At 42.5% G+C, this 11,380-nt stretch overlaps 1 protein-coding gene across 1 annotated transcript; it reads right to left on the minus strand.

The window, feature by feature from the left end:
- Window positions 1-416: 416 nt before the first annotated feature.
- Window positions 417-7,216, minus strand: mylpfb (myosin light chain, phosphorylatable, fast skeletal muscle b). The gene is made up of 6 exons (XM_021565462.3): window positions 6,907-7,216; window positions 5,897-5,995; window positions 4,062-4,242; window positions 1,922-2,000; window positions 1,740-1,788; window positions 417-1,266 (listed from the first exon to the last, which is right to left on the minus strand). Exons 1-6 carry the CDS (start codon window positions 6,907-6,909, stop codon window positions 1,162-1,164), a joined length of 516 nt encoding a protein of 171 aa, XP_021421137.1. The 5' UTR covers window positions 6,910-7,216; the 3' UTR covers window positions 417-1,161.
- Window positions 7,217-11,380: the final 4,164 nt, after the last annotated feature.

Consider the following 11,380-nt stretch of genomic DNA (forward strand, 5'->3'; position numbering starts at 1 on the left):
CTTACGGTTGTGGGCGGAGCAGTTGCTGTACCAGGCGGTGGTACAGCCCGGCAGGATGCTCTCGATTGTGCATCTGTAAAAGTTTGTGAGTGCTTTTGGTGACAGGGTGAATTTCTTCAGCCTCCTGAGGTTGAAGAGGCGCTGTCACCTGCTCCAGTGGGAAGCACCCACTGGGCAGTTTATCGACTCGTGGTGCAGCCCAATCAGCCACGCAGAAGGGTCGAGTGGCAACAAACCTGCCCAATTAGCCGATTCGCTTTCCATACACCCACTCGCCCATACTCCGGTCGCCATATTGGGATGCAGCTACCCATACTTGGAAGCATTGCCAAGGGCTGTGCAGTAAGCAATAGAAAGGAGACCAGTGAGGGCTATGGCTTTTAACCGAAGCTCACTTAAACCAACAGACACGGTGGTACGAAAGACATTGGTTTTTATTTTAAAAAATCATTGTTTTATTTGTTACAGAGATTTCAGACAGAAAATGTTGAGAATTTATTTTGTCTCCCTTTCTCTCTCTTACAATGCACCTACTGCTAAATCATGCTTTACTCTTATTCAAACGCCCTTCCTTTTGTCTCTATTGATGAGAAAGAGAAATTGAGAGGAGTAGGCAAGCTATTTTAGCGCAGTACTCGTCCCTTTTAAAAAGGTTTCCCTTTTTCCAGTACATTATTACTTCACATCAAGTCGAGACAAAACAGACCTTGCAGGTCAATATGCTACTTGTTTCAGATAAACAATAGAGCATACACCACAGCACCCAAGAGTAAAAGTGTTTGTCTGTAGATACTGAACTCTATAGGCATACATGATGTAGGTATGATGCATGCACTGTTCGATTCGACAGGGAGAGATATAAGTGAGGAATGAGGAAGAAGAGAAGGAATCAGAGGCAGGGAGGGAGATGGAGAGGAATAGTTTTGATGGTACAAGATTTTATTTTCAAATAATCCCACTGTTGATACTCTCACACAGCACACCTCCATTAGCCTTCAACCCTCTCAACTCAAAGTCTCTCGATAAAGGAGAGTCTTTCATAGTGAGCGGGGTGGAGATGGAAAGAAGAGCGAGGGGAGCGTGTAAGCGGGCCACAGAGTTGGAGAAGGGGGGTAGTGAAGGGGATGACGGAGAGAGGCAGAGGGATTGAAAAAGTGGATTTCACTCATCCTCCTTCTCCTCTCCGTGTGTGATGACATAGCAGATCTGTTTATAGTCTACGTTGCCAGCCACATCTGGGGGAAAGGCAGCCCACAGGTTGGACATCTGAGGGAGAGGAAGACAGAAGGAGAGGCTTACAACTCGGAAACATTGCGGGGAAATGGACAAAGTCCAGTGTCAGACAGCACACAGAAACAAGTCATTCATTATTACTGTAAATAACCATGGCATGAAAGGTCAAACACCATGTTGCTCTAAGGGTGAAATATTCCTAGAGCAAAATAACTGTGCAAAGAGCAAGAAATACTGTAAATCTCATTGTAATCAGTGTGGTTTCATTTTGAAAAAGTTTCTTCCACAATGTTCATTATAAAGGCGATTGTTTATGTATTGCTCAGTTTACGAAACGTATTTAAAATCGCCCCTTTTTACGCATATTGCTGAAGAAACGTTTCAAAATTAAAAATCACAGATTCTAATGAGGTTTGTGGTATTTCTTGCTATTTTAACAGTGATTGTGCACTAAGAAAATGTCGCTCTAAATGACTGAATGACTGATGGAATGACAGATCCCTCACCTCCTCAGCGGTGAACCTGTCGCACTGGGTGGTCAGGAGCTCCTCAATGCTGGAGGAAAGGAAAGAGGTAGGAAAAGAGAGAGAGAATTATTAACCAGGGCACACATTAAGACTACCTAAAGAGGTTGTGAGTGAATTTATAGGATAGTAATGGTAGGAAAGGGTACAGGGTGAAAACTTACAATTCCTTCTTGATGAAGCCGGTAGCCTCGGGGTCCAGGACCTTGAAAGCGCTCACGATAACATCCTCGGGATCAGCACCTAAGAGGAAGGGAAGAAGAGGATCCTCAGTTAAACTCTGTTACCTCAAACTCACAGTTACGGACTAAGAAGTGATGGACTAAGAAAAGTGATGGGATAAGAGTGATGGACTAAGAAAAGCAGTAGAAGCATTCATTATTAACAAACAAAACTTTATGTAAAATATATGTACATTATAAAGAAACTTATACTGAACAGAAATATAAACGCAACATAAAGTGTTGGTCCCATGTTTCATGAGCTGAAATAAAAGATCCCAGAAATGTTCCATTTGCACAAAAATATTATTTCTCTCAAATTTGGGGAACAAATTTGTTTACATCCCTATTAGTGAACATTTCTCCTTTGCCAAGATAATCCATCTACCTGGCAGGTGTGGCATATTAAGAAGCTGATTAAACAGCAATATCATTACACAGGTGCACCTTGTGCTGGGGACAATAAAAGGCCACTGAAAAATGTGCAGTTGTGTCACACAACACAATGCCACAGAGGTCTAAAGTTTTGAGGAAAAGTGCAATTGGCATGCTGACTGCAGGAATGTCCACCAGAGCTGTTGCCAGAGAATGTAATATTAATTTCTCTACTGTAAGCCGCCTCCAACATTGTTTTAGAGAATTTGGCAGTACGTCCAACCGGCCTCACAACTGCTAATCACGTGTAACCACGCCAGCCCAGGACCTCCACATCCAGCTTCTTCACCTGCGGGGATCGTATGAGACCAGCAGTCTCATACGGTCAGAAACCATCTCAGGGAAGCTCATCTGCATGCTTGTCATCCTCACCAGGGTCTTGACCTGACTGCATATCAGCGTAGTAACTGACTTCAGTGGGAAAATGCTCACCATTTATGGCCACTGGCAAGCTGTAGAAGTGTGCTCTTCACAGATGAATCCCAGTTTCAACTGTGCCGGACAGATGGCAGATAGCGTGTATGGCGTGTACAGAGACAACGTGACAAGATCCTGAGGCACATTGCCGCGCCATTCATCTGCCGCCATCAGCATGATAATGCACGGTCCCATGTCACAAGGATCTGTACACAATTCCTGGAAGCTGAAAATGTCCCAGTTCCTCCATGGCCTGCATACTCACCAGACATGTCACCTATTGAGCATGTTTGAGATGCTCTGGATTGACATGTACGACAGCGTGTTTCAGTTCCTGCCAATATCCAGCAACTTCGCACAGCCATTGAAGAGGAGTGGGACAACATTCCACAGGACACAATCAACAGCCTGATCAACTCTATGCACAGGAAATGTGTTGCACTGCATGAGGAAAATGGTGGTCACACCAGATACTGACTGGTTTTCTGATCAACTTCCATACCTTTTTCTTAAGGTATCTGTAACCAAAAGATGCATATCTGTATTCTCAGTCATATGAAATACATAGATTAGGGCCCAATGAATTTCTTTCAACTCAGTAAAATCTTTGAAATTGTTGCATGTTGAGTTTATTTTTTTGTTCAGTATATAGACATATAACTATCCAACTAGTTTATATTCCCTATACAGAAAGTATAGAAAGTACAGAAAGAGGGACTAAAATATCTGACTGCTCACTCTCATTAAGAAAAGGTAATATAAGTTATGTAGCTTATACAAAACGTTTAGAACACCTGCCCTTTCCATGACAGACTGACCAGGGGAATCCAGGTGAAAGCTACAGTATGATCCCTTTATTTATGTTACTTGTTAACAGGGTATGGTAGTAGGTGCCAGATGCACTTGTTTGTGTCAAGAACTGCAACGCTGCTGGGTTTTTCACGCTCAACAGTTTCCCATGTGTATCAAGAATGGTCCACCACCCAAAGGACATCCAGCCAACTTGGCACAACTGTGGGAAGCCTTGGAGTCAACATGGGCCAGCATCCCTGTGGAGCGCTTTCAACACCTCGTAGAGTCCATGTGCTCTACGAACTCAATATTAGGAAGGTGTTCTTAATGTCTGGTATACTCCGTGTATGATGGATGCATTACCAGGCTAGTACAGCTCGGCTTGGTTCAGCTGAGTAATGTGAAAAAAGCTATAAGTCGCTCCTAGAGGTTGACCTACCCTTCAGCTTCTCGCCGAACATGGTGAGGAAGACGGTGAAGTTGATGGGGCCGCTGGCCTCCTTGATCATGGCTTCCAGCTCCTCATTCTTCACGTTCAGTTGACCCATAGTGGCCAGCACATCCCTAAGATCATCCTTGCTGATGATTCCATCTCTGTTCTGATCAATGATTGTGAAAGCCTAGCAGGAAGCGAAGCAGACGAGAGAGTTGATACCATATTATTCACTGTGGAGCAATCCAAATGACATCGATCACATTAACATGACGGTCTTAAGTAAATGTCATGTTTCTATTGCTTATAAGCATAAGTTAATGTTATCACACTACCCAGTACCCTATTGAAATGCATTGCCATGACCTCAGTCTCCTCATTTCAAAATTCATTAGACTAGTCGATGATAATAGACATTGTGTAAGGAACAACATTAGGGTGCACTGCATTGTGAAATTTGAGTTGTGGGAATATTTACATCACAATTCACAAGATTTTCCCCAAGATAGTCCATCAAGATAAATGTGAAAAGGTCTCGCTCCTCACATAGCTGCATGTGCCACTCAGTGAAACCCAAGAAGGCTATAGAGCACACAGTGGACTTGGCAGCTGTCCAACCACTTGTCTTTTTAAGGTGTTAAAATGGTGTCGGGACATCAGACAAGCCTAGAGACATTTAAGGAATCAGTATTGATTACACCACTAACACACCTCCCCTTACCCCCCTCGCCCCTTCCCAGATTAATCCCTCTGCCCCCATCCGTTGTTTTTTTTTTATCCGCACCTGTCTCCAATTGGCCAAGTCAATCACACAAAGACAGGGATATACCCAAAGACTCTGACACACTTCCATTTTACCCCTTAAAAATCATACAAATTGTTATCAGTTTCCCAAATGATTGTAATTTGTCTCCCTCGCTGATTAGGTTGTGCTCTCCTAAATACTGAGAGCACTTTCAATGTGAACATTCCCACATGATTTGAACAACTCGTAGGTGTCACAGGGACAGGTTCGTAGAGGGGGTGCTGGGGAGGACTACCCAGCAAACCAAAATTGGTTCTGTGAAAGTTCCCAGAACATTCCTTAGGTTTCAGCAAATGTTCTCCAAATACAAAAACTGTCCAGTTGTGTTGATGATTATACAATGTCTGTACAAAACCTTTGTCTGAACACATTTAATTCTTTACAGGTAGATTATATTCAATTACCTGGAAACCTAATAGAGAACATTTAGGGAATGTTCTGTGGTGGTTGTTACAGAGGTTGTGCACAACATTTTAGTGAATGTTAGGAGAACATTCAAAGGATAGATATATATATATAAAAAACTATATAAAAAATCTGAAAAACAGGATGTTGTCATCCTAATGTTAGATAAAACCCTAACTAGAACTTAATGGGTATCTTAGCTAATGTTCTGGGAAATGTTCCCGGTTTGCTGGGTAGTGACCTGTCCCAGGTGACCGCTGTCGTTTGTCTCCTGCTGGCGTCTCTAATATTTTTTTTTTTTAATTGTCAAATGGAGCAAAAAACTTTATTGAATCAAGTCTGTCTGTCCAGCTCTATGACAGCTATCACTTCCATCACGCCCACAGTGATAGATACAGTCAAATGTGAACGCCACCAATGAGGATGCCACCTGCCTTAGGATGTCCTTGTCTTGCCTATTACAAAGTCGTTGGGTTGTTTGTCTATTTTGGGCTTTTGCAACCCTCTTTCAATGGGATCACAATGTGATGCGTGGAGATGTTACAATGGCATGTATCCCAAGAACTATGTCGGCTGACTTATTACAACTACTTGACCCCCCCCCCCCCCCCCAAAAAAAAAAAAAACTCACCTCCTTGTACTCCTGAATCTGGCTCTGCTCAAACATGGAGAACACATTGGAGGATCCACCCTCTCCCTGCTGCTGTCTTTTCTTGGCTTTCTTGGGTGCCTGGGGGTAAACGATGACCAAGACATGTAACTTAACTCACAGTCAACACAACCAACATTTTACTGTAACAGCCTGTTTGGGCCATCCATGCCACTCTGGCTCATTTTGGGCCAAAAGGTCTTAAACCTCCACAGTAGCAAGAGGAAATCCCTAAGATATTTTTTGAGAATGATTCCTTGTCATTGTCAGTGACATCAGTTGTGCCAGAAGTAGCCCTTCTAGGAATTTACTAGGTATTGTCATTGACCTCTAGGGATGATCTGTGTCCTTCTGCTATTTTAGCTGTTAACCGCCTTTCAATGAGTCACAAGTTCCTAGGCCGTCATTGAAAATAAGAATTTGTTCGTAACTGACTTGCCTAGTTAAATAAAGGTCAAATTAAAAATTAAAAAATAAACATGGGAGGGATGCTTAGCTTTGCTTCAGATTTCGATGCCTGGGTGCTTTTGGCTTTTGTCTGAATAAGTTGTACCAATTCAAGTCGCACTTTATCAGCATAAGGCTTTCAAAAAAAGGTGAGTTGCATAAAAGGCACTCGGTCTGTTCAATTGTAGCGTCAAAATTGGCTAAGATTCTGTAATATCTTCGAGGCCTCTTGAGCAGTGGTCCCCAAACATCCTTTAAGTATTTCCTTTTGATGCACCATTTCAACAAAACCAGAGTATAAAAGCCACAAGACTTGGTCTTGGCTCTTTTGCCCAGAGAGGAACCAGCTTCCACCAATAGGTCCCGAACCAGTTTGTGAAACTGTTCTAGAATCCTTTAAAATGTCATTCAGAGTCCATTTCATTGCCATTATCCAGTTTGCATTGGTATCCTACTATCAATTATGCTTTAAGTTGTCAGTTTATCAAAGACAATCCTAGACCCTAGAAACTGTTCTCCATTGAGAGGAACGCAAACACACTCACCATCTCTTTAGAGTTTGTGGGGGTTTTGGTTGGTCAAGAAGAGAAGTCTATGCCAAGTCGATGTGACTGACATGTTTGTGTTGGCCCCTTGCCTTATATACACTAGCTCAATGGGGCTAACTTTAGCTGCACCATCAAGTTTGGCAAGAAAAGAGGGAGCTGAGGAACGTAAGAGAGAGAGGGAGGAGCAAGGGGGTGCTCAGGGTATCGCCTTTCCGGCACTCCAAAATAGGCGCAGGGAGTCTTGGAATTAGGTGAATTCGAGCACAACATTCAGGTCTTACTTTGGTGTCAGTGTCACACTGACAACACACACAATATGGACCAACCTCTATTGCAGCCTTTGGGATTATTGAACCGCCCTTCCTTTCTCTCTTTAACACTTCATTCATAGCATGCTCAGGGTCATTGTTGTGGCTATTTTTCATTTTCTTTTATTCCATCCACCCCAAGACGGCAAACAACACAATGGGCTATTGTGGCATATCCATTGTATCCATGTCATGCCTGTTACCAGTTGCAGGTCCTTCCTGTTACAACACTTTACACCGCCCATAAAACAACATAAGTATGTGTTTCAAGCGCAGGCTTTAAAACTTATTTTCAAAGTCACAACTTGTTTAACTGACCTGTTGAGATCTGTGTATACAGTACGTACCCCCTACTAGTGTGGAAGAAGCCAACTGAATGGATGACAGTAATAACAAGTGGAAACTGTTGGCTGAGGGGGTTGGTAACATTCCAGTAATGACAAGGTCACACATATTCAAGAGACAGAACAGAATATAGCAGCAATTGCTAAGTAATTACCAAAACATACTATACATTCCTGCAACTCCAGTCCTGGATTACCCCCAACAGCACACATTTTGTTGTTTGATTTTATTTTGATTTGACGACTGAACAGAAGTGGTTTTCCAACATGGAGGCTCTAATTTGGGTTGCTCCTGGTCCCTGGAGATGCCCAGGACAGTGCTTGACCGAGCAGGCCACCAGACCACCCACTCAATGGTTGGGCTCCATGGTCGGCTGTCTACCATGGAAGTGTACAGTGGAGCGGCGTATTGAGATAGAGTTTCAGGGGGCCGTGAGAACTGATACCGCTCTCCCCTCAAACTACCGCACAAATGTTTCTTTCTTCGATATTCAAGGGCCTTCTCTCCAAAAGTCTGTCCAGCCTCAGTTGATATATTTTCTTCTCAGTCTCTGCTTTTCTCCCTCATACACATTGCATTACTTGCGAGAAGAACCAGTGGAGAAGTTTCAGTTGGAAGTAACGTAATAGGCTTCGTTGACAAGTGAGGAAAAATAGGAGCACTTCGAAAGAGTGTACTTTTTTTTTTTTAATGTAAAAAACACACAAACAGCTGTGGATAGACCAAAAATAGCAATGCCTCTGCCTCCCCCTGTTCTCATTCAGAGACATTTTGGCTCTCCCTTTAACTAGAGTCTAAGGGCCCGGGGCTGGGTTTCTACGAAGCCAACATATGGAATTGTTTTAAGATGGTCATACCAAGGATCATTTAGCTATTTGATTTGTGATTTTAGGATCCCTGTAGGTATAAACAAATATTTACTAATATTTTTATGAAACATTGAATTTGGCCTTAATGCTATTAGCCCATAGAAATGCATTGAATAACATATTCATAAATGGCAAAGCAGATCAAAAGGAAGTATGTTTTGAAGGGTCTGTCCTAAGGTGAATTCGAGCACAACATTCAGGCCTTACTTTGCTTCTACACCTGCATTGCTTGCTGTTTGGGGTTTTAGGCTGGGTTTCTGTACAGCACTTTGAGAAATCAGCTGATGTACGAAGGGCTATATAAATACATTTGATTTGATGGTGCATTCGGAAAGTATTCAGAACTAGTTTTCCCCATTTTGTTACGTTACAGCCTTATTCTAAAATGTATTAAATCGTTTTTCCCCCATCAATCTACACACAATACCACATGAGAAAGCAAAAACATATTAATAATGTTTAATAATGTTTGCAAATTTATAACAAATAAAAAACAAATATCACATAAGTATTCAGACCCTTTACTCAGTACTTTGTTGAAGCACCTTTGGCAGCGATTACTGCCTCAATCCTGGGTAGGATGCTACAAGCTTGGCACACCTGTATTTGGGGCGTTCCCCCAATTATTCTCTGCAGATCATCTCAAGCTCTGTCAGGTTGGATGGGGAGCATCCCTGGACAGCTATTTTCAGGTCTCTCCAGAGATGTTCGATCGGGTTCAAGTCCGGGCTCTGGCTGGGCCACTCAAGGACATTGAGACTTGTCCCGAAAACACTCCTGTGTTGTCTTGGTTGTGTGCTTAGGGTCGTTGTCCTGTTATAAGGTAAACCTTAACCTGCTCAGGACCTCAGACTGGGGTGTTCATCAAGGATCTCTCTGTATTTTTATCCATTCATCTTTACATCGATCCTGACTAGTCTCCCAGTCCCTGCCGCTGAAAAACATCCCCACAGCATGATGCTGCTATCACCATGCTTTACTGTAGGGATGGTGCCAGGTTTCCTCGAGACGTGACGCTTGGCATTCAGGTCAAATAGCTCAGTCTTGGTTTCATCAGACCAGATAATATTGTTTCTCATGGTCTGAGAGTCCTTTAGTTGCCTTTTGGCAAATTCCAAGCGGTCTTGTGTCTTTTACTGAAGAGTGGCTTCCGTCTGGCCACTCAACCATAAAGGCCTGACTGGTGGAGTGCTGCAGAGATGGTTGTTCTTCTGGAAGGTTCTACCATCTCTACAGAGGAAATCTGGAGCTCTGTCAGAGTGACCATCGGGTTCTTCGTCACCTCCCTGACCAAGGCCCTTCTCCTCCGATTGCTCAGTTTTGCTGGGCAGCCAGTTCTAGGAAGAGTCTTGGTGGTTCCAACCTTCTTCCATTTAAGAATGATGGAGGCCATTGTGTTCTTGTGGACCTTCAATGCTGCAGACATTTTTCTTACCCTGCCCCAGATCTGTGCCATGACTCAATCCTGTCTCTGAGCTCTACGGACAATTCCTTCGACCTCTTGACTTGTTTTTTTACTCTGACACTGTCAACTGTGGTACCTCATATAGACAGGTGTGTGCCTTTTCAAATCATCTCCAATCAATTGAATTTACCACAGGTAAATCATGTCAAGTTGTAAAAACATCTCAAAGATGATCAATGGAAACAGAATGCACTGGAGCTCAATTTCAAGTTTCTTAGCAAAGGATCTGAATACTAATTTTGTCAAAGAAAGATTTACAATTCCAAATTGGATGACCGTTCAAAACGTATTCCCAGTCTGAGCTCGTTTATTCCGGACTTCGCAAGTGGTAATGCTTGCAGTTAGCCTATGTCACCGATTAATTCCAAACCACTCATTGTGTACTGTTTATGTCCAATGACCGATGAGCACCAATACCTTTTTATCTACAATGAATCTTCATTGTTTCTCTTCATATGACAATGATTAAAATGGATTTGTCAGTAGACTGTCAACTTGATTCATGATGACTGCTAACTAAGATTTTGAAAGTAAGATGTTGACATGATCAGTCCAATCAATGCTACTGTTCATACAGTTGAAGTCGGAAGTTTACATACACTTAGGTTGGGGTCATTAAAACTCGTTTTTCAAACACTCCACAAATTTCTTGTTAACAAACTATAGTTTTGGCAAGTCAATTAGGACATCTACTTTGTGCATGACAAGTAATTTTTCCAACAATTGTTTACAGACAGATTATTTCACTGTATCACCATTCCAGTGGGTCAGAAGTGCACATACACTAAATTGACTGTGCTTTTAAACATCTTGGAAAATTCCAGAAAAGTATGTCATGGCTTCTGATAAATGATGTCAATTGGCCTGAGTCAATTGGAGGTGTACCTGTGGATGTATTTCAAGGCCTACCTTCAAAAAAAAAATCTAAAGAAATCAGCCAAGACCTCAGGAAAAACAATTGTAGACCTCCACAAGTCTGGTTCATCCTTGGAAACAATTTACAAATGCCTGAAGGTACCACGTTCATCTGTACAAACAATAGTATGTAAGTATAAACACCATGGGACCACACAGCCGTCATACCTCTCAGGAAGGAGACGCGTTCTGTCTCCTAGAGACAAACGTATTTTGGTGCAAAATGTGCAAATCAATCCCAGAACAGCAGCAAAGGACCTTGTGAAGGTGCTGGAGGAAACAAAAGTATCTATATCCACAGTAAAAACGAGTACTATGTCGACGTAACCTGAAAGGCCGCTCAGCAAGGAAGAAGCCACTGCTCCAAAACCGCCATAAAAAAAGCCAGACTACAGTTTACAACTACACATGGGGACAAAGATTGTACTTTTTGGAGAAATGTCCTCTGGTCTGATGAAACAAAAATAGAACGGTTTGGCCAAAATGACCATTGTTATGTTTGGAGGAAAAAGGGGGAGGCTTGCAAGCCTGAAGAACACCATCCCAATTGTGAAGCACGGGGGTGGCAG

Source organism: Oncorhynchus mykiss, chromosome 16 (genome assembly GCF_057628025.1).
Source record: "Oncorhynchus mykiss isolate SJ-2025 chromosome 16, ASM5762802v1, whole genome shotgun sequence".
NCBI lineage: Eukaryota > Metazoa > Chordata > Actinopteri > Salmoniformes > Salmonidae > Oncorhynchus > Oncorhynchus mykiss.